Consider the following 24655-nt stretch of genomic DNA (forward strand, 5'->3'; position numbering starts at 1 on the left):
AGGGCTCAACTCCCAGTACCTTATCCTAACTCTGAATTTAAGTTTTTGCCAACATATATGAGGCAACTGTATTGACAGGTCCCCTAGATCATTAAAGTATTGTCTTGTGCTGGTACACAGCCCATGACACCCTTAGAAAATTATCATTCTCCTCTTGTAAGAGGGACAACTTTGTTCTTTTAATGTAAAACATTGGGCAGTATACTCTTTGGCTTCCTACATTTTTGCTAAAGCCATTAGGAATTTTATACTTATGTCTGAAGTTGAGAGCTATCATTTTGCCCTCATAATAAAATATTTTTAAGTTATGAGACAGACTTAGATATTTTTAGGTGCCAAAACCTGGCTTAGAACATGATAGGTATTAACTGATTTAATTTTTAGAGAAGTTCATTCTGTAAGACGATATCATTATATCTCCATCTTCTGTTCCAGGAATGGTGTTCAGGGGAAATGAATGTTATGCTGAATATTACAAAACTGATTTGTGGATGGGTCATTTTTATTTTTTATTTTATTTTAATTAGAGTATACTTGATTTATGGTATTATGTCAATATCTACTGTACTGCATAGTGACCCAGTCTCTCTCTCTCTTTCTCTAGATGCGGGTATATGCGTGCACACACACACATACACGTTCTTGTTCTCGTACTATATTCCATCATATTCTATACAAAGGGATTTTGTCTAGTACTCTGTGCTGTACCTTATTGCTTAACCATTTTAAATGTAAAAATTTGCATCTGCCAATCCCAAACTCCCCATCCATCCCACTCTCTCCCCTCTCTCCCTTGGCAATCACAAGTCTATTCTTTATGTCTGTAAGTCTGTTTCTCTTTTTGTAGATAGGTTCATTTGTGCCTTATTTTATATTCCACATATAAATGATATCTTATATGGTATTTGTCTTTCTCTTTCTGGCTTGCTTCACTTAGTATAAGAATCCCTATTTGCATCCATATTGCTGCAAATGCCATTATTAGATCTTTTTAATGGCTGAGTAGTATTCCATTGTATATATGTACCATATCTTCTTAATCCATTAATCTATTGATGGACATTCAGGGTGGCATGGATGGTGTAGATTCGATGGATATTTAGGTTGTTTCCATGTCTGGACCATTGTGAATAGTGCTGCAGTGAACACAGGGGTGCAAGAATCTTTTTGAGTACAAGTTTTATTGGGATATATGCCCAGGAATGGGATTGTTGGATCATATGAAAGTTCTATGTTTAGTTTTCTGAGGAACCTACATATTGTTTTCCACAGTGGTTGTACCAGTAATAGTGAAAGCTTCTCATATATACATGGAACATTCTCCAGGATAGATTACTTCTTGGGTCACAAATCAAGCCTCAGTAAATTTAAGAAAGTTGAAATTATATCTATCATCTTTTCTGACCAGAGTGCTATGAGACTAGAAATTGACCACAAGATAAACACTGAAAAACCCCCCAAAAATATGTGAATGCTAAACAATATGCTACTAAACAACAAATGGATACCTGAAGAAATTAAAGGGGAAATTAAAAAAATACCCAGAGACAAGTGACAATGAAAACACGACAATGCAGGAGTTCCTGATGTGGTGCAGTAGGATAAGGACCCTGTATTATCTCTGCAGTGGCTCTGGTCATGCTGAGACATGGGTTAATGATCCAGCTTGCTGCAGTTGTGGTGTAGTTTGCATCTGTGGCTCAGATTTTATCCCTGGTCCTGGAACTTCCATATGCCATGGGTGTGCCCAAAAAAGAAAAACACATGAAAAGAAACAAAACAACCCCCCCCCCAAAGTCCAAGACAATCCAAAATGTATGGGACACAGCAAAGGAAGTTCTAAGAGAAAAGTTTATAGCAACAAAATCTTATCTCAGCAAAGAAGAAAAATCTCATGTAAACAACCTAAACTTACAACTAAAGTAACTAGAGAAAGAAGAACAAACCAAACCCCAAGTTAGTAGAAGGACAGGAATAAATATCAGCAGCAATAAATGAAATAGAGACAAAGAAAACAGTAGAGATCAATGAGATCTTCAAACTTTCAACAAATGGGAGTTCCCATCATGTCTCAGTGGTTGATGAACCCGACTAGGATCCATGAGGTTGCAGGTTTGATCCCTGGCCTTGCTCAGTGGGTTAAGGATCTGGTGTTGCTGTGAGCTGTGGTGTAGGTCACCGAAGGGGCTTGGATCTGGTGTTGCTGTGGCTCTGGTGTAAGCTGGCAGCTATAGATCTGATTAGACCTCTAGCCTGGGAACCTCCATATGCTGTGGATGTGGCCCTAAAAAAAGAGAAAAAAAAATTTATATGAGGAATCTACAAAAAGGAAACAAGCAAATGTATATATAAACACATAAACAAATTTACAGATATAGAGAACAAACTAGCAGTTACCAGTTGGGAAAAAGAAGGTGGAAGGGGCAAGATAAATTATTTTTAAATAGAAAAAATAAATAAGCAACAAGCACATATTATAGAGCACAGACATATTTTTCAATAATTTTAAATGAATCATAACCTGTAAAATGTTGAATCACTATGTTGTACACTGAAACTCATATACTACTATAAATCAACTATACTTCAATAAAAATAAACTTAAATGGAAGAAAAATTAATAACTGGGAGTTCTCATCATGGCTCGGTGGTAGTGAACCTGACTAGTATCCATGAGGATGTGAGTTCCATCCCTGGGCTTGCTCAGTGGATTAAAGAGCCAGCATTGCTGTGAGCTGTGGTGTAGGTTGCAGATGTGGCTCAGATCCCATGTTGTTTTGGCTGTGGTGTAGGCTGGCAGCTGTAGCTCTGATTCGACCCCAGTATGGGAATTTCCATATGCTGTGGGTGTGGCCATAAAAAGACAAATAAAATTAATAACACATAGGGAAAATAATCTGAAAAAGTATTTACAACATTGTAAATCAACTGTACTTCAATAAAAAAGATAAATCTTTATAGTCATATGAAAAATGGGACTTCCCTTGTTTTTCAGATCCAAGGTTGAGAATAAATTTGAGAGAGTCAGAAAAAGCATAAAAGGGAAAAATTTTTAGATATGATGGAGTTCAAAAAGCTTAATCAAGTGATTTCCACAAATTGTAAGGAAGAGTTGAAGTCAAATAAATGAAATTTCAAAAAATAAAAAGAAGGAAGTTTGATTCCCATAATCTGATCAAGAATATGATCAAAGAGCTGAAATTTATGGCTCTGAGCCTTTGAAACTTTCAATCATGTGACCTTCTCAGCTGAAAACAAATGACCTTTTCTAGATGCCATTCTAAAAAATACCTTCAGAGCCCTCTTTATGTCTTTATATCTCAGGCTGTAGATGAAGGGGTTCCACATCACAGTGTACATCACTGAGGTAATTGCACTTGAGTGTGCACTATGAGTAGCTGCAGAGCTAAGGTATACACCTAAGCCTGTAAAATAAAATAAGGAGACAACTGAGAGGCATGATGCACAGGTGGAAAATGCTTTATACTTCCCCTGAGCTGATGAAATTCTATGTATTGCAGAAACTATCTTAGAGTATGAATAAAAGATACCAACAAAGGGACCAGCACCTAGCAGAGCAGCTGCAAAAAACATCACCATGTCATTAAGAAAGTTGTCAGAACAGGCAAGTTGGATCAACAACTTGAGTTCACAGTAATAGTGAGGGATTTCCACCTCTCTACACAAGGATAGCCTTAAGGTCATTAAGGTTTGTAACGAGGAATGCAGGACACTGATGATCCAGCTAACCAGAACCAGAATTGCACAGAATTGGGGGTTCATGATGACCGTGTAGTGGAGGGGGTGGCAAATGGCCACAAAGCGGTCATAGGCCATCACAGTCAGGAGGAAGTTGTCCAACCCTGCAAACAGCATGAAAAAATGCACCTGGATGATGCAGCCTTCATAGGTTATTACCTTGCTCAGTGTCCAGATGTTCTGCAGCATCTTTGGGATGGTGGTGGAAGTGAAACAGATGTCTACACAGGACAGGTTGGAGAGGAAGAAGTACATAGGTGTGTGGAGGTGGGAGTCTGAGCTGATAGCCAGGATGATGAGCAGGTTTCCAAACACAGTGATCAGGTACATGGAGAAGAAAACCCCAAATATGAGGGGCTGCAGTTCTGGTTTCTCTGAAAATCTCAAAAGAAGAATTTCTGAATCTCCTGTTATATTTTTTGGTGTCTTGTAGGTGACTACAGGGAAAGGGGAAAAATAACATCTTTATTTTTATACTCATGGGCAATAGTCACATTGTTAAAATGCCACCATTTATGTTTTGCTGTCAAAAATTAATATCAATATTTTGTTTTTAGTGTTGGTCCTCTTGGAATTGCCTGTGTCATCTCTAATTAACAAATTTCTCCAATTCTCAGCTCCCCCCCATCAAGATGTCATGTATTCCAGTTTCAATGAGACAGTATTCATTCATTTGAGGAATATAAATTGAGTTGGCAATATTTCAAGTGATGAGTATTGAGTGATGAAAACAAAAGCTGCAAAAATCCAGTGACAGAGAAATAACATAAACAAATAAAACATATATATAGCATGTCCAATGATGACATGTGCTATGAAGAAAATGAAAACAAGTATGAGAGTAAATGTAAAGAGGGCTGCTATTTTTTTTTTTTTTTTTTTTTTTTGCTTTTTAAGTCCATGCCTGCAATATATGGTAGTTTCCAGGCTAGGGGTTGAATTTGAGCTGCAGCTGCCAGCCTACACCACAGCTACAACAATGTAGGATCCTAACCACAACTGTAACCTACACTACAGCTCACGGCAATGGCAGATCCTTAACCCACTGGGTGAGGCCAGGGATTGAAGCTGCATCCTCATGAATACTAGTCAGGTTTGAAACCTGCTGAGCTACAATGGGAACTCCCAGAAGGCTGTTATTATTATTATTTTTTAATGGATTTGGGCAAGACTTGAAAATAAGGTGACATTTGATCAGAGACCTCAAGGATAAAAGAGCAAGAGCCGTGACCATTAGGAGAGGTGTATGCCAGGCATGAAAAATCAGCTAGTGCGAATCTCCCAGAGAGGTGTTTGTTTAAGATGGTCAAGTTTAAAAAAATGATGCTGCCATGGGGAGGGTAATGGTCAGGCGGGAGAGTGAGGGGACAGGGTGTCAGAAACTGTTGAGGAACAAAGTGGTCTCCCTACTGCTGCTAAATCTTCAAGACATCAGGAATCCCTTATCTACAGTATGTAACTCTTGCACTCTATGAAATTGTTGCAAAGGTAGCTTGTATGTTTAAATGAATCCTTTGCATTGATTTGGCTCTGGCTTCTGTATATGTGAGTCACCTTGGAATACATGAGCTCAGCACCCCAACTCTGAGGGCTTCTCACATTCCACAAGGCATGAACAGAAACACACAACACATAGACAAACACATAAAATCCTAGTCTTCCTAGGCTATATTATTTCCATGTCTTTTTCACCACTAACTCCTCTGATTCAAAGTCAGAGGCTGTTATGGCTCCAGTTGATCAGCTCAGATTATGCACACATGGTATCTGAAAATTCTGGCTTCAATTTTCCCAGGTACAAGTAAATTTGTGCCTTGATTTTGGCATTGCCTTTTTTATGCCTTGTACTAAAGACACATGAGAATCTGTTAACATAAGTCTGTATGTATATAAAAACACAAAACTTTCTATCTATCATCTATCTATCTATCTATCTATCTATCTATCTATCTATCTATCTATCTATCTATCTATACATATGTAAAGAATATATACATAAGAATATATATATATATATATATTCTTTCTCAAAAACCTGGATTTTAAGATATCTGTATCTATGTATACATATACATCTAACTCGGGATATAGTTTAAGAAACCAGCATGAAATATTTCATACCGTAGTCCTGGGAAAAAATGTAAAAGATGTGAAAATGTAAAGATCTGTCACATTTGTCGCCCTATTTTGGGGTGAGAACTTCTGAACTATCAGCCAGGGTGTACTCTCTGATTTTTCTGTCAGAGAAGTGAAGTGTTACAACATTTAAGGGAAAAATCTGAGGACAGCTATAAATATTCAAAATACAGTTATTCTTTGACTCAGGATTCTCCAGTATTGACACACTGACATTCTAGGCCAGGTTATTGTTTGTGTATGTGTAGGTCTGTCCTGTGCACTGTAGGATGTTTAGAGCATCCTTGACCTCTATGGAGCCCTATTGTGTGTGACCGTCATAAAAATATCTGGACACGTCTTGGTGAACCCTGGGGACAAAATCATGCACAGTTGGATCTTCGCCATGTCAACATACTTTTGTAGCACTGACATAATATCAATCTAATGATGAATATGAAAGACCACCAAAGAGAGAGGAGCACAGGAACACCATGAAAAGTTTTATAGCCATAAAAAAAATGTCTTCATTATGCTGTTGTTTGGAAGCAGGTCTGTGAAGAACTTTTGAGTAAGAAGGAAAACAGAACAAAAGATAGGAAAAATTACTTTACTAAAACATAAAGAGCATTTAGAATGTATATAGGATTCTATTCATTCATAGTGTAAAAGAAATGAGTATGTATGTGTACCTCATACAGAAAAGGAGTTTTAAAAGAACATAAGATCTTATGGGAAAAATGTCAGTGAAAATGATACATTAAGTAGGGAGGTTTCAAAACAACTGTATGTAGTAAAATGGAATGAAAATCTATGAGAAAGTTATGTAAAAATATGAAAGAGTAGATAATGTAGCAATATTAACATGGGTCACTATATGACTTGGAAATATAAACATAACCAAAGTGCATTTTAGATATAGGGAGAAAGTAGGATATAAGTGATAATTTCATCTTACACGAAGATTTGTTAATTTCAATGTGCTCAGGAAGATGTGTGTTTTCTCAGTCAAACGATAAAGAAGAATGCTTTTCAAATGATGGTTGATGAAACATTTAGGAATAGATCTAATTGTACAGGGTCAAAAATAACAATAAAGAGTAACAGAGATGTGAAATTTCTGGGTAAAAATATAATGGGTGATTTATTAGCACTAAGGATGCAGACCTTTCACTATCATTTTTGCTTAGAATGAAAATTTTCAAGAAAGAATATTAAAAAGACAGATCATTTCTTTCAGAAAAAAACAATGGAGAGAGCACAATATGAGTGGTTGATAGATTTGACCACACAGAATTTATATACACTCATATTTTCCTCAAATACATCTATACCTACATAAAATAACAAAAAGTCAAACGACTAGCTTGTGAGTAAAACTTCAATTATTTTCTTGAAAGATTGCAATCAACAGCAAGAATAAAATGTCTCTGATCGTAGTATACAACAACAAAGGACTCACACAGATAATATTAGATAAAGTAAATGGTTAACAAATCTACATACATATTCAGCCTCATGGGAAATGAAATGATTGCATAGTAAGCTCACTAACATTCCCCTCTTTGCACCTCAATTTTTTCATTTGTTTGTAGAAGACACTGTGTAATATATGTCTCATATACTGTGAAATATGTGTACTATTGGTGGAAGGATATATTTGCAAGCATGCCTTGGTGGTGTTTTTCTCATCAAGGAAGAAATGTAGTCAAATATGCCTTATCTTAAAAGTTAGAAATGCCTTCACTTCATTTTACATTCTTCCATATATAATACTCCATTCTCTGCTCCAGTTAATTAATAAGATACTTGGATATTTTCTGGAAGCACTTTGTGGCTCTCATCCCCCTTCTAATCAGGCCTCCATTCCTGTCATTTATTGGCATCACTAAACATTGTCTTACTGAGTTTAATGTTTGTTTCTCTTTTTAGCTTCATAAAAATACATTGATATTTAATCAAGCAGGCAAACAACCACAGTGGTCTATGGATTCTAGGCTAGGCTGAGTTAGTGTTCAGGTGACCTTAGGTAAATATTCTTGGAGTTCATTCCCTATAAACTTTTCCTGCAGTGACCTTGGGTCTCTTGGACTCACCTGCATGGGAACTCTGAGAAGAAGGTCTCTGTGTGGAAGTCAGAATCTCTTCCATGCCTGGTTAATGATGGAGACTGAAGCTATGTCCCCAGACAAGACATCAGGAAGAGGTCAAGCATCAGTATGCACACCAGACTTAGCAGCAACCAAATCTAACCCACCCAAACTGCACAGGCTGAAGGACTGAGTAGAAGAGATATTTACAGCTCTCTATGTCTGCTCATTAGGTACATTTCCCTCATTTATAGTGACCTATGTGCACATGATTTCCCTGTGGGGCTTGGTCTACCTGTTGATTCTCTGTTTCTCAGGAGATAGGTTATAAGCCCTGTGAGACTGAGGCAACTGTCTTGAATAGGTTCTTTGAGTCTTCAAAGTATTGACTTGTGGTGGGGACATACCCTACAATACCCTTAGAAAATTATGATTTCCCTCTATACAAGAGGGACAACTCTGTTTTCTTTAAGATAAAACTTTGGGAGATACTTATCTTGGCTTCCTGACACTTTTACTAGTGCTATGAGGAGTTTCATACTTCTGTCTGAAGCTAAAGTGCAATTAGTCCCTAATTAAAAATGTTTGTAAGTTCTGAGATATATTTAGATATTTTTAAGCACCATAACCTACCTTAGCACATTATAGAGATTAAATGATTTAATTTTTAGAGATGTTCCTTCTGTGAGGTCATACAATTTTAACTCCATCCTCTATCCTGCTGAAAATTGCAATCTGATTTTGGGAAGGAGTTTTGAATGGAATTCTACCAGGATGCTTCCAGTTATTAAACTCTGGGTCATGGTTCTCAACTAGAGATGGTTTTGCTTCTGGAGTTTTGACAATGTCAGGAAGGATGCTGTTAAATTCCCACAATACATAAGAGAGCACTCAAAACAAATAATCGTGCTACCCCAAATTTGAACACTAAGAAAGTGAGAAAGCCCATTTTACACCAGCATTCTCTCACATTACTCTGTGCACAAGTCACCAGGGATTCTAATCCAAGTGCAAATTCTGATTGAATAGGTCTTCAATTGGGCCAAGGACTCTACATTTCTAACAACTCTCAGAGGTTTGATGCTGCAGGTCCTGGCCTGTTGTCACACTTTAACAAGGCTGCGATTTTAGGTTAGAGTAAGATGTGGGTAAATTTAAATCTTCTGTGCCCCCAATAATTTTTGTATATAATTTTGCAAGAAAAATTTTATTCACTGCAGAGGCTGTAATGCATTCTGTGTTTGATTCTTCCTCTAAGGACTCTTGAATGACATCACATAATATGCATCAGAAAACAACTTTGTAGTAGGCAGAATAAGGGCTTCAAAAAGATTTTCACATCCTAATCCCAAGAATTTTTGAATATATAAGCTTATAATAAAGGGGAGTAAAGCCAACAGGTAAAATAAATTTTCTAATCATTGATTCTACAATGAGATTAGTTTGGACTATCCAGGTTGGTGTAAAATAATGGCAATGATCTTTTAAAAGTGTAGGAGAGAGGAAGAAAAATTGGTCAGAGAGAGATTTGAAGATGCTACGCTTCTAGCTTTGAAGATGGTGGAAGCACCATGAGACACAGAATTCAGGTGGACCTTAGAAAGTGATCTAGGAAGGCCATGCATTCTTCCCTGGAACATCCAGGTGGATCCCAGCTTTCACAGACATCTTGTGTTCGGTCCAGTGAGAGGAACAGAAACTTCTGACCTCTAGAACGTTAATTTTTCATCCATTACCGTAGTAATTTGTTAAGGCAGCAATAGGAATACCCACATTTCTCCAATAATAAGTGGTTCATGGGAACTGATTATAAGTTTTTCAGTCTAGTCATCTAGTTTCCCCTGGATAAAGGTATTTTGTTTTGAAATCTCACATTAATAGAAAAAAATTAGCATCAGTCAGTTTGGAGATATTTGCCTCATTTTCTGGTGAACTGAATTCCCCATTCCATAAATATAAAAGTGAAACTGACTTTGAGGCTTAATATAGAAAAATTAATTCATATCACAGGTAAGGTCACACATTGTACTTAATGTCATTTTGTCTACATTTCTGTAATCCATCATTTTGCCTTATTTCAAATGTTCATTACTTTCATTTCTTTACCTTTCAACTTTCTGTAGAAGTTTCCTTCAGGAGTTCCCGTCGTGGCGCAGTGGTTAATGAAACTGACTAGGAACCATGAGGTTGCGGGTCTGATCCCTGCCCTTGCTCAGTGGGTCAAGGTTCCGGCATTGCCATGAGCTGTGGTGTAGGTCACAGATGCGGCTCGGATCCTGCATTGCTGTGGCTCTGGTGTAGGCTGGAAGCTACAGCTCTGATTCGACCCCTAGCCCGGGAACCTCCATATGCCACAGGAGTGGCCCAAGAAATGGCAAAAAGACAAAAAAAAAAGTTTCCTTCAACATAATACATGAAATTTTAAACATCTTTGTGCATTTGCATATGTGTGTGAGTTTGTTTATTTGAGAGAAAAAACATACAAACATTGCATAACCATATACACTCCATATGCTTGAATATGTTCTTTGGACTACACAAGAGTTTTTATAGATTATGTTTTTTCTTACTGCATCCCTCAGAAATTATGTTTATTATTCCATTTTTCCTTCTGAAGTAAGGAAAGAGGGACTGGGGCATTAACTTTAAAACAAATACTTAACAAAGAAGTCAATCTTACTGTATACCTTTTCAAGTTGTCTACAAATGGAACCAGGTAGAATATAGTCTTAATAGTTAAATGCCTTTTAAATTTCTTTAATTTTTAAACACTAAATGGATATAGTATATCATGTATAATTGTGCTTTAGTAAGTTTATTAGTATTAAAAATTCTAATGTTTATGCCAGGGTACGATCTTGGCACAGGTAGCTGAATCAATACACAACTAACAGGGGTGTAAGATATTGTTGCAGAGTCCAAACTCATACTGGTTACCATAGTACACACCAATAAATTGAGAGATGAGGTGTTGTGGCAAGGAAGATCACTTTATTTGGAAAGCCAGAAGCTGATGAGAAGATGATGGACTAGTGTCCCAAGTACCATCATCCCCAAATTAGAATTCAAGCTTCTTTTATATTAAAAGAGGAGGGTATAAATTCTGGGTTCCAGCCAGATTCTGGAGTGGATGTATCAATTTCTTCCTTCCTGCAGCCATTCACAGGTAGGACTTGTCAGAATGTTTCTTGTGAGCTAAACAAAGGTATTTTGTCTTAAAGGTCATTACCTGAGAGGCAGGATTTCCAGAAGTGGGCCATTATGTATTTAAGCTTATGGGCAACATCCCTTTAGCGATTAACTTGCAATAGAGCACAGAGTTTCTTCCCTATTACTATACCTCTCCTAACTGGGAAAAAACAAAGTTTCATATTCATGTATTACAGTAGTGGAATTAAATGAAGGAAATTCACATATAAAACATTCATTTCCCTCTGCAAACTAGATGATTAGCCTACATATATCAAAGGAGTAAAATGACAAATTAATTCAAGATAGAAGTGCAGTATGGCCTCACATGACATCATGGATGAGCTTTAGAATCACAAGGTACAGATTCTTGCCTGACTACAGACTCATGATAAGCCCTGCAGAGAACAGAGCAGGTCCCCACCATTCCAATCACATTTGATAATAAAGATGTTATATTGAAACATTTTATTCTAGGAAAGTTGGTATGCAGCTATTGATACTGAACTAAACTTGAGTCTTGCTCCCCCACGTGCAGTAAAGCACAAAGACTGGGTTGTGATAAAGGAAAGCACAGCATTTATTGTAAGATGAGCAAATGCGTCCAAGCAAGGAGAATTGGCAGTTTATGCTCAAAAGAGCTGAACTCCCTAAAGGCTTTCAGGGAAGAGTTTTTAAAGACAGTGTAAGGGATATCATCACTTATATGTGAAATCTAGTAAAAATGATACAAAAGGACTTATTTCAAAAACAGAAAAAAACTCGCAGTTTTCAAAATGGATCTTATGTTACCATAGGTGAAACCACTGGGGTGAGGAAAGAATTGGGAGGGTGGGAATAGCGTATACACACTACTGTATAAAATAGATGATTGACAAGAACCTACTGTATAGCACAGGAAGGTCTACTCAAAAATTTGTAATAACCTACATGGAAAAAAAAGAATTGATATATTCATATGTATGACTGATTCACTTTGCTGTACAACTGAAATTAATGCAACATTGTGGACCAACAATATTCCAATGAAATTAAATTTTTAAAAGACATGATATGTATAGACAATGGAATACTATTCAGCCACAAAACAACAAAATAATGCCATTTGCATCAATATGGATGCAACCAGAGATTCTCATATAAGTGAAGTCAGAAAGAGAAAGACAAATACCATAATGATATCATTTACATGTGGAATCTGATATATGGCATAAATGAAGCTATATACAGAAAAAAAAACAAACTCATGGACATGGAGAACAGACTTGTGGTTGCCAAGGCAGAAGGGGAGTGGGATGGACTGGGAGTCTGGGGTTAATAGATGCAAACTATTACATTTGGAGTGGATAAGCAATGAGATCCTGCTGTACAGCACAGGGAAGTCTATCTAGTCACTTGCAGTGGAACATGATGGAAATAATGTGAGAAAAAAGAATGTATATATATATATGTGTGTATGTGTGTATGACTGGGTAACTTTGCCGTACAGCAGAAATTGGTACAACATTGTAAATTAACTGTACTTTAAGAAAAAACTTTAAAAAAGAAAACAAAGACAGCATGAAGGAGAGCGTCACAGGGCACATAATCAGCTTGTACACAGTTCTTCTGATTAATTAATGGTGGGGTAACATGGTGATGTTTTGGTAATTTAACAACCTTCTGGTTCCAACCAGTTGGGTTCTATGTGCTTGTGGTCAGAATATAATTCATATTTTGGGGGACTTAGCCTCTGTAAAACAATACAATGTTATGGTTTAGAATACTATCCAGAGCCCTTGAGGAAGAACTAAAAATCCCTGACTTTATTTATTTTTATTTATTTATTTTTGTGAGGTCTTTTTTTTAATCTCTTTATATATATATTTTTTCTACTGTAGAGCATGGTGACACAGATACACATACATGTATACATTCTTTTATCTCACACTACTTGTTCCATCATAATTGACTAGACAGAGTTCCCAATGCTACACAGCAGGATCCCATTGCTAATCCATCCCAAAGGCAACATTCTGCATCTATTTACCCCATGCTTCCAGTCTCTCCCACTCCCTCCCCTTCTCCCTTGGCAACCACAGGTCTATTCTCCAAGTCCATGCTTTTCTTGTCTATGGAAAGTTTCCTTTGTGCCGTATATTAGGTTCCATATATAAGTGATACCATATAGTATTTGTCTTTGTCTTTTTGACTTACTTGACTCAGGATGAGTTTCTCTAGTTCCATTCATGTTGCTGCAAATGGCATTGTTTTGTCCTTTTTTATGACTGAGTAGTATTCCATTGAGTATATGTACCACCTCTTCCTGATCCAATCATCTGTCAATGGACAGTTGGGTTGATTCCATGTCTTGGCTATTGTGAATAGGGCTGCAGTGAACATGCAGGTGCAGGTGTGTTTTTTAAGGAAAGTTTTGTCTGGATGTGTACCCAAGAGTGGGATTGCCAGGTCATATGGTAGCTCTATGTATAGATTTCTAAGGTACCTCTATACTGTTCTCCATAGTGGCTGTACCACCTTACATTCCCACCAACAGTGCAAGAGGGTTCCGTTTTCTCTACACCCCCTCTGGCACTTGTTATTTGTGGACTTATTAATGATGGCCATTCTGACTGGTGTGAGGTGGTATCTCATGGTAGATTTGATTTGCATTTCTCTAATCATTAGGGATGTTGAGCATTTTTTCTTGTGCTTGTTGGCCATCTGTATATCTTCCTTGGAGAAACGTCTATTCAGGTTCTTTGCCCATCTTTCCACTGGGTTGTTGGCTTTTTGGCTGTTGAGCTGTATAAGGTACTTGCATATTTTAGAGATTAAAGCCTTGTCAGTTGCATCCTTTGAAACTATGTTCTCCCATTCTGTAAATTATCCTTTTGTTTTCTTTTTGGTTTCCTTTGCTGTGCAAAATCTTGTCAGTTTGATTAGGTCCCATTGGTTTATTATTGCTCTTATTTCTGTTGCTTAGGGAGACTGACCTGAGACAACATTTGTAAGACTGATGTCAGAGGATGTTTTGCCTATGTTCTCTTCCAGGAGTTTGATGGTGTCTTGTCTTATATTTAAGTCTTTCAGCCATTTTGAGTTTATTTTTGTGCATGGTGTGAGGGTGTTCCTACAACATATTGAAAAGATAGTACACCAAAACCAGGTTCACAGGGATGGTTCAACATAGGCAAATCAATCAATGTCATACACCACATTAACAAAAGAAAAGTCAAAAATCATATGATCATCTCAATAGATGCAGAAAAAGCATTTGACAAAGTCCAACATCCATTCATGATCAAAACTCCTACCAAAGTGGGTATAGAGGGAACACTCCTGAACATAATCAAAGCCATTTGTGACAAACCCACAGCAAATATAATACTCAATGGAGAAAAGCTGAAAGCCTTCCCACTAAAATCTGGGAACAAGACAGGGATGCCCACTCTCACCACTGCTATTCCACATAGGTCTGGAAGCCCTAGCCACAGCAATCAGACAAACAAAAGAAACAAGAGGCATCCAAGTAGGAAGAGAAGAGATAAAACTGTCACTGTATGCAGACGACATGATACTATACACAGAAAACCCTAAGGACTCAACCCCAAAACTACTTGAACTGACCAACAAATTCAGCAAAGTAGCAGGATATAAGATTGACATTCAGAAATCAGTCACATTTCTGTATACGAACAATGAAATATTAGAAAAGGAATACAGAAATGTAATACCCTTTAAAATTGCACCCCCAAAATCACACACCTGGGAATACACCTGACCAAGGAGGTAAAGGACTTATATGCTGAGGACTATAAAACATTCATCAAGGAAATTAAAGAAGATGGAAAGAAATGGAAAGATCTTCCATGTTCCTGGATTGGAAAAATTAATATTGTAAAAATGGCCATACTACCCAAAGCAATCTACAGATTCAATGCAATCCCTGTCAAATTACCCATGACATTTTTCACAGAACTACCACAAACAGTCCAAAAATTCATATGGAACCACAAAAAACCCAGAATTGCCAAAGCAATCCTGAGAAACAAAAACCAAGTGGAGGCATAACTCTTCCAGACCTCAAGCAATATTACAAGGCCACAGTCAAGACGGTGTGGTACTGGTACCAAAACAGACATACATACCAATGGAACAGAACAGAGAATGCAGAAATAAACCCTGACGCCTATGGTCAATTCATCTTTGACAAGGGAGGCAAGAACATAAAATGGGAAAAAGAAAGTCTATTCAGCAAGTATTGCTGGGAAACCTGGACAGCTGCATGCAAAGCAATGAAACTAGAACACACCCTCACACCATGCATGAAAATAAACTCAAAATGGCTGAAAGCCTTAAATATAAGACAAGACAGAATCAAACTCCTGGAAGAGAACATAGGCAAAACACTCTCTGACATCAACCTTATGAATATTTTCTCAGGTCAGTCTCCCAAGGCAACAGAAATAAGAGCAAAAATAAACCAATGGGACCTCATCAAACTGAAAAGCTTTTGCACAGTAAAGAAAACAAAAAGACAACTTACAGAATGGGAGAAAATAGTTTCAAATGATGCAAAGGACAAGGGCTTAATCTCTAGAATATACAAGCAACTTATACAACTCAACAACAAAAAAACCAATCAATCAATGGAAAAATGGGCAAAAGACCTGAATAGACATTTCTCCAAGGAAGATATACAGATGGCCAACAAGCACTTGAAACAATGCTCAACATCCCTAATGATTAGAGAAATGCAAATCAAATCTACCATGAGATACCACCTCACACCAGTCAGAATGGCCATCATTAATAAATGCACAAATAACAAGTGCTGGAGGGGCTGTGGAGAAAACAGAACTCTCTTGCACTGTTGGTGGGAATGTAAGGTGGTACAGCCACTATGGAGAACAGTATGGAGGTACCTTAGAAATCTATACACAGAACTACCATATGACCCAGCAATCCCACCCTTGGGCACATATCCAGACAAAACGTTCCTTAAAAAACACCTGCACCCGCATGTTCATTGCAGAACTATTCACAATAGCCAGGATATGGAAACAACCCAAATGTCCATCGACAGATGATTGGATCAGGAAGAGGTGGTACATATACTCAATGGAATACTACTCAGCCATAAAAAAGAATGACATAATGCCACTTGCAGCAACATGGATGGAACTAGAGACTCTCACCCTGAGTGAAATAAGCCAGAAAGAGAAAGACAAATACCATATGCTATCACTCATATCTGGTATCTAATATACAGCACAAATGAACTTTTCCACAGAACAGAAAACCATGGACTTGAGAATAGACTTGTGGTTGCTCGGGGGGAGGGGGAGGGAGTGGGAGGGATTTGAAGCTTGGGGTTAATGGATGCAAACTATTGCTCTTGGAATGGATTAACAATGAGATCCTGCTATGTAGCACTGAGAACTATGTCTAGATAGTTACAATGTAGCATGACAATGGGAGGAAAAATTATGTATACGTGTATGTATAACTTGGTCCCCATGCTGTACAGTGGATAAAAAAGTGTGTTGGGGGAAATAATAATAAAAAATAAATTAAATAAAAAAGTAAAAAAAGAGAATGGGGTAGCAAATGCATCAGTGTGTCAATGTGGCTATGTGAAAGAGAATGTATGCAAACTCATACCCATGTGTACACACACAGAAGTTTTGAACATTTTGTTAGGACTCAACAAAATGCTGCCACAATTTTTTTTGTTTTGGGATCAAATCTTTAATGTAGAAATTTCAAAAAATATATACTTCGCTCCTGGGAAAGCCAAAGTTTTCCCACTGTCAAGGCTGTTTCAGTAACACTGGTGTTGAGATCAGCCAGTCTCTGAAGGTATGACTCATACAGTAAAAATCCACATTGAGGAAAGGGAATTTGGGATTGGTAGATATAAACTATTACATTTAGAATGGATAAACAATGGGGTCCAACTGTACAGAATTATGTCCAGTCTCTGCGTGGGTAGAGCTTGATGTAAGATGGTATAAGAAAAGGAAAGCATATGTGTGTGTGTGTGTGTGCGTGTGTGTGTGTGTGTGTGTGTGTGTGTGTCTGGGTCATTATGCTGTATAGCAGAAATGCACACATCACCATAAACCAACTCCAACAAAAAGAAATACCCACTGAAAAAACACGGGGTCTCAAAGTATGGCAGGCAGCTTTCCTTAAACAGCTATCTATGAAGTTGCCACATGTATCTTTGATTCCTTCAAACATCCATCTGAATTCTGTTCAGTATCCTGCATTACATTCAGAACTAATAAAACAACCTTAGTGAGTTAAGATTGCTCACAATTGTGCACAAAACAAAGAAAAATTATTTTGAATTTACTTGATATATACAAATAGAATCAGACAGTGTATACTCAATTTTTATATGGCTCCTTTGTTTCTACAAGTTGTACATTTTATTTCATTTTTCCAGCCCTAATGAAATGTAATTGACCTACAACATTGCATAAGTTTGCTTACAGCATAATTATCTGATATATTTATATATTATAAGATGATTATCCCTAAATTAGTTAACACTTTCACCTCAGAAAATTAATTTTTTTTCTTGTGGTGAAAACATGTAATTTTCATTCTTTCCTACTTTCAGGATAGAATACAGCATTATTAACTATTGTCATCGCAGACATCACTAAAAATGTCTCTTAGATCCTCCAAATTTATGGATCTTATGATTGGACATTTAGAACCTTTGACCAATATCTCCTGAAAAACCCCACCCCTGACTTCTAGTAACCATCATTTCACTCTTATTACTAAAATTTTGGCATTTTTTTTGGATTTCTCATATATGTGTGATAATACAGTATTGCTTCTGTTACTGACTAATTTTTTTACTTAGTGTTATAACCTCTAGGTCCATCCATGTTGTAGCAAGTGGCAATAGTTCATTCTTTTTAAAAAATTTAATTATGATTGATTTAAAATGTTCTGTCAATTTCTGTTGTACAGCAAAGTATATATACATATATATATATATATTCTTTTCCTCACATTATCCTCCATCATGTTCCATTACAGGTGATTAGATATATAATTCCCTGTGCTATACAGTAGGATCTCATTGCCTGTCCACTCCAAATGCAAGAGTTTTCATCTACTAACCCCAGATTCCCAATCCATCCCACTCCCTCTCTTTCCTCCCTGGCAAAAAATAAGTCTATCCTACATGTCCATGATCTTTTCTGTTTTGTTGGTAGATCATTTGTGCCATAATTTAGACTCCACTTATAAGTGATATCATATGGTGTCTGTCTTTCTCTTTCTGACTTATTTCACTCAGAAACAAGAGTATGAGAGTCTCTATTTCCAACCATGTTGCTGCAAATGGCATTATTTTGTTCTTTTTTATGGCTGAATAGTATTCCATTGTATATAAGTACCACTTTGTCCTAATCCATTCATCCACTGATGGGTATTTAGGTTGTTTCCATGTCTTGGCTATTGTGAATAGTGCTGTGATGAACATACAGGTGCATGTAACTTTTTAATGAATTTTTTTTGTCCGATATATGCCCAGGAGAGGGATTTCTGGGTCATGTGGTAGTTCTATATTTAATTTTCTAATGTATTTCCATGTTGTATTCCCTAGTGGTTGTACAAATTTACATTCCCACCAACAGTTTTACCTAGTGGTTGTACCAATTTACATTCCCACCAACAGTGTACATTCCCTTTCCTCTACACCCTCTCCAGGATTTGTTATTTGTGGATTTGTTAATGGTGGCCGCTCTAACTGGTGTGAGGTGGTACCTCATTTTTGCTTTGATTTGTTATCATTTTTCTAGTAATTAGTGATGTTGAGCATTTTTTCATGTGCCTGCTGGCCATCTGTTTGTCTTCTTTGGTGAAATGTCTATTTAAGTCTTCTGCCAATTTTTCGATTGAGTTGTTTGCTTTTTTGGGGTTGAGTTGTATGTGTTGTTTGTATATATTGGAGATTAAACCTTTGTTGGTTGAGTCATTTGCAAAAATTTTCCTCCCATCTGTAAGTTGTCTTTTCATTTTTTAATGGTTTCATTTGCTGTGCAGAAGCGTTTGAGTTTAATTAGTTTCTGTTGATTTGTTTGTGTCTTTATTGTTTTTATTTTAGGAGGTGGATCAAGTAAGATATTGCTATAATATTTGTCAAAGAGTGTTCTGCCTATGTTTTCCTCTAGAAGTTTTATAGTGTCTGGCCTTACATTTAGGCCTTTAATCCATTTTGAGTTTATTTTTGCGTGTGGTGTTAGACTATGTTATCATTTCATTCTCTCACATGCAGTTGTCCAGTTTTCTCTGCACCATTTATTGAAGGGACTGTCTTTCCTCCACTGTATGTTCTTGCCTCCTTTGTCATAGACTAATTGACCATATGTGTTTGGGTTTATTTCTGGACTGTCTATCTTGTTCCACTGATCTATATATTTCTGTTTTTGTGCCAATACCATTCCGTTTTGATGACTGCAGCTTTGTAGCAGAGTATCAATTCAGGAAGACTGATTCCTCCATTTTCGTTTTTTTCTTTTCAATATTACTTTGGCTATTCAAGGTCTTTTGTGTTTTCATACAAATTTTAAAATATTTTGTTCTAGCTCTGTAAAGAAAGTCGTTGGTAATTTGGTAGGAATTGCACTGAATCTGAAGATTGCCTTGGGCAGTATTGTCATTTTGCCTATGTTGAATCTTCCAATCCAAGACTGTGGTATATTTTTCTATTTGTGTCTTTGATTTCTTTCATCAGTGTCTGATAGCTTTCAGAGTACAGGTCTTTTGTCTCTTTAGGTAGGTTCATTCTTTTTGTGGAGAAGTAGGATCCCATTGTATATATGTGTATACTACATTTTCTTTATTATTATCTATCTAGCACTTGGGTTACTTTCATATCTTGGCCATGGAAATACTGCTGCAGTGAACATACAAGTGCATACATATGTTTTGAATTAGTGCTTTCATTTTTTGATAAATATTCAGAAATGGATTTGCTAGATCATTTGTTAGTCCCATTTTTAGCTTTTTGAAGAACTTCCACACTGATTTTTTGTAGTGGCTGGGCCAACAAATAGCCACCAACAGAGCTTCAGGTTACTATTTCTTCACATTCTCATCTTCACTTCTGTCTTATTTTTTAGATAATCACTAGTCTCATTGCGTTTTTTGTGTGTGTGTGTCCCTGTGTGTACTGAACACCTTTTCTGTGCCTGTTGGCTATCTGTGCATCTTCTTGGAAAAATGTCTATTCAGGAACTTCTACTCAATTTTTAAAAATTATTGGAATATATTTAATTTACAAAATTATGTTAGTTTCAGGTGTACAATGTAGTGATTCAGTATTTTTATAGCTCATACTCCATTTAAAATTTTTACAAGATAATGGCTTTAATGCTCTGTGCTATGCATATATCCTGGTTGATTATCTATTTTATACATAGAAGTTTTTACCTCTTAATCCCATACCCTGAATTTGCTCCTCCCCTTTTCCTCTCCTTTTTGGTAAATACTCATCTGTTCTCTATATCTGTGAGCCTCTTTCTGTTTTGCAGGTACATTTGTTTTTATTATTTTTAGATTCTACATAAAAATGATATCATATGGTATTTGTCTTTCTCTGTCTCACTTATTTTGCTAACATAATATAGGTTCATCCATGTTGCTGCAAATGGCAGAATATCACTCTTTTTCATGGCTAATATATCCTGACTTCTTTGTCCATTCGCTTGCTGATTAATCAGGCATTTGTGTTGCTTCCATATCTGGGCTACTGTAAAATGGTCCTGCTATTAACATTGGGGTATGTGTATCATTTCAAATTAGGAATTTTTGTTTGTTCCAGACGAAATTGGGCACATTCAGGGTGGTATGGGCATAGACTGGTTTGTTCCAGATGTATACACAAGAATGGGATTGATGGATCATATGGTAGTTCTACTTCTAGTTTTTTGAGGAGCCTCTGTTCTGTTTTTCAATAAAGGCTGTACCAAATCACATTCCCACTGAATATCAGGGTTCCCTTTGCTCCACATCCTCACCAACACTTGTTATTCGTAAACTTTTTGATGATAGACATTCTGACAGGTGTGAGATGGTATCTTGTTGTGGTTTTGATTTATATTTCTGTATTAGTGATGTTGAGCATCTTTTTCTGTGCCTGTTAGCCGTCTGTATGTTTTATTTGGAAAAATATCCATTCAGCTCCACTACCCATTTTTTGATTGGGTTGTTGTTATTTTATTTTATTTTTTTTGTCTTTTGTCTTTTTAGGGCTGCACCCGTGGCATATGGAGGTTCCTAGGATAAGGGTCAAATCAGAGCTACAGCTGCTGGCCTATGCCACAGACACAGCAAATGGGATCTGAGCCATGTCTGTGACCAAACCACAGCTCATGGCAATGCTGGATCCTTAACACACTGAGCAAGGCCAGGGATTGAACCCACATCCTCATGGATCCCAGTTGGGTTCATTAACCTCTGAGCCACATTGGGAACTCCTGTTTTTTTTTTTAATATTGAGTTATATGTATTGTTTATATATTTTGGATATTAACTGCTTGTTGGTCATATCATTTGGAAATATTTTCTCCCATTCTGTAGTCTTTTTCGTTTCAGCAAACCGAAAGTTTGTTTTTGAAGTTTGTGAGTCCATTTCTATTTTAGAAATAGTTAATTTATACATATATATATTTTAGATTCTACATGTAAGTGACATCATATGGTATTTGCCTTTCTCTTGTCTTGACATACTTCACTTAATATGATAAACTCTTGGTCCGTCTATCTTGCTGCAAAAGAAATTATTTCATTCTTTTTAATGGCCTAGTAATATTCCATTCTATATATGTACCATATCTTCTTCTTCTTCTTCTTTTTTTTTGGTTACCACCTTTCTTTTTTAAAATACATTTTATTGTAATATAGTTGATTTAGTATGTTGTGCTAATTCAGGTGTATAGTAAAGCAAATCAATTATACATATATGTATATTCATTCCTTTATAGATTCTTTCCCCATATAGGTTATTACACAGTATTGAGTAGATCACCCTGTGCTATACAGTAGATCTCTGTTACCTATCCATTTTATATATAGTAGTTTTTATACATCAATCCCAACACCCAATTCATCCCTCCCATCCCATATTTCCCCTTAGGTAAACTTAAACTTCTTTCAAAATCTTTGAGTCTGCTTCTGCCTTGTAAGCCCTTTTGTATCATTTGTGTTAGATTCCACTAATTAGCAATCTCATATGATATTTGTCATTCTCTGTCTGACTTGCTTTACTTAGTATGATAATTTCTAGGTCCATTCATGTTATCCCAGTGCATGTGAAACCCTGGGTATGGCCTCCAAGAGGGAAGTCTCTGTTTCCCCCCATTCTGTGGAGCTTCTGCACTCAAGCCTCACTGGTCTTTAAAGCCAAATGCTCTGGGGGATTCTCTTCCCTATGCCAGCCCCTCAGCCAGGGAGCCTGGTGTGGGGCTCAGAATTCTCACTCCTGTGGGAGAACCTCTGTGATATAATTAGTGTTCCGTTTGTCAGCCCCCCATCAGATGGGCATAGGATTTGGTTATGTTGCAAAAATGCCCCTATTACCACCTTGTTGTGGCCTCTTCTTTGTCCTTGAATTAAAAATGTCTTTTTTGGTTGGTTCTAGTGTTTTTTTGTTGATGATTATTCAACAGTTAGTTGTGTTTTTGGTGTTTTTGTGAGATCAAGTGAACCTAAGTCTTTCTATTCCATCATCTTTTCCTGAATCATGGGGTTGCTTTTAGTTTGGATGCTTGCTCTTTCTCTCTCCTCACTGTGCTTTGTTTGTTACCTCTTTGAAAGGTGGTGTGCATGTCGGCATTCCTTGCATCCCCCCTTGACAGGTTCAGCATCTATTCATGGGTTTTGCAGGAGTACCTAGGGCTGGCTGCATTTCAGTGACAGTGGGCACCGTTTCATGGGGGTATCTGAGGCTCAATGCATTCCTTGGATAGCAGGGGCAGGGCTGAGCATCTGCTAGCAGCTTTCACAAGGGTAACTGTAGTTAGTGTGTGCCCTTGACAGTAGGATTAAGACTTGGTGCCTTTTTGCAGGTTTCTCAGGGACATCTGGGACTCACTACATCCCAGGACAGTGAGTGCAGGGCCTACTCTTACTTTCAGGTTTTGTAGGTGTACCTGGGCTTACTGCATTCCCAGAACAGTGCAGTCAGGGCTGGCACCCACTTGCAGGTTTCACTGGGGTGACAGTGGCTAGAGAATTCCCAGGAGAGTGGGGTATGGCCCAGCATTTGCCTGTACTCCCAGGACAACAGAAGTAGGATCTGGTACTCATTCACAGGTTTCATGGGGTAATCTGGAGCTCAGGCACTTTCAGGACCACAGATACAGAGCTCAGTGCCTGCTCTCAGGTCTCCTAGTAGCCACATACCTCTGGAGCTCACAATGGAGGCAGGCGCTTGCACCTGTCCCCAGACCTCTTGTAATCTGTGTCCTGTTGCCTGAGAGCACTCACAGGGGCAGAGGCTCTTATGGCAATACTTCCCCTCTCCTTGCATATCCCCAACAATGATGGTGCCTTGCCTCTCTGGCAGGACTAGGTTTTTTCCAAGTACCCCCTCCATGGTCACAGTCTAGCCTCTTCAGGCTGTCTCTGCATAGCCAACACTGGTCCTCTCCCAGGCCTGACTTCTGAAGTCTGAACTTAAGTTCCCAGCCCCCACCCACACTGGGGGACAAGGCTCGGGAGTGTAGGGCAGTGCTGTTGACCCTCTGTGCAGGTTACTCTTCCATTTTGCCTTCTCCAAACTGGTTGCTGCTCTTTCTTCCTAGGTCCCACCCCAATTCCTTTCTCTCTTTCTTTCTCTTTTTTCTTTTATTTTTTCCTTTTTTTCCCCATTATCCTACCTTGCCTATTTGGGGGTTTTATTGCATTTTTGGAAGTCTGATGTATTCTGCCAGCATTCAGGAGGTGTTCTGTGTCAATCATTCCACTTGTGGATGTATTTTTACTGTTTTCAGAGGGGGAGGTGAGCTCTAAATCCCACTCCTTTGTCGTCTTGATCCCAAATTGCCTATGTCCTCTTCTAGGAGCTTTATGGTTTCAGGTCTTGTTTTTTAGGTCTTTAATTCATTTTGAGTTTATTTTTTTGCATGGTATGAGGTAACATTCTAATCCCACTGTTTTACCTCTAGTTTTCCAAGAATCACTTGTTGAAGAGACTGTCTTTTCTCCATTATATATTCTTGCCTTTTTCGCCTTAGACGTATAGATGGTAGGTGCATAAGTTTATTTCTAAGCTCCCAATTTTTTTACATTAATATATGTATTTTATTTTGTGACAGTATCATGCTGTTTTGCTTACTGTGGCTTTGTAGTATAGTCTGAGGTCTAGGAAGGCTTTGCTTCTAGCTATTTTCTCCCCTCAAGATTTTCTTGGCAATTTGGGGGCCTTTTGTGGTTCCATATAAATTTTACGATTATTTCTTATTGTTTTTTGAAAACTGTCCTGGGTG

At 37.5% G+C, this 24655-nt stretch overlaps 1 protein-coding gene across 1 annotated transcript; it reads right to left on the bottom strand.

Moving 5' to 3' along the window:
* Window positions 1–3231: 3231 nt before the first annotated feature.
* LOC110258795 (olfactory receptor-like protein OLF4) lies at window positions 3232–23763 on the bottom strand. Its single transcript, XM_085011691.1, has 2 exons — window positions 23571–23763; window positions 3232–4196 (listed from the first exon to the last, which is right to left on the bottom strand). Exons 1-2 carry the CDS (start codon window positions 23761–23763, stop codon window positions 3232–3234), a joined length of 1158 nt encoding a protein of 385 aa, XP_084867817.1.
* Between the last annotated feature and the right edge of the window lie 892 nt (window positions 23764–24655).

The sequence above is a fragment of the Sus scrofa genome, chromosome 2 (genome assembly GCF_054392235.1).
Source record: "Sus scrofa isolate SSC_HxYL_T2T_F1_AM1 chromosome 2, Sscrofa_HxYL_maternal_Yorkshire_Landrace_v2.0, whole genome shotgun sequence".
NCBI lineage: Eukaryota > Metazoa > Chordata > Mammalia > Artiodactyla > Suidae > Sus > Sus scrofa.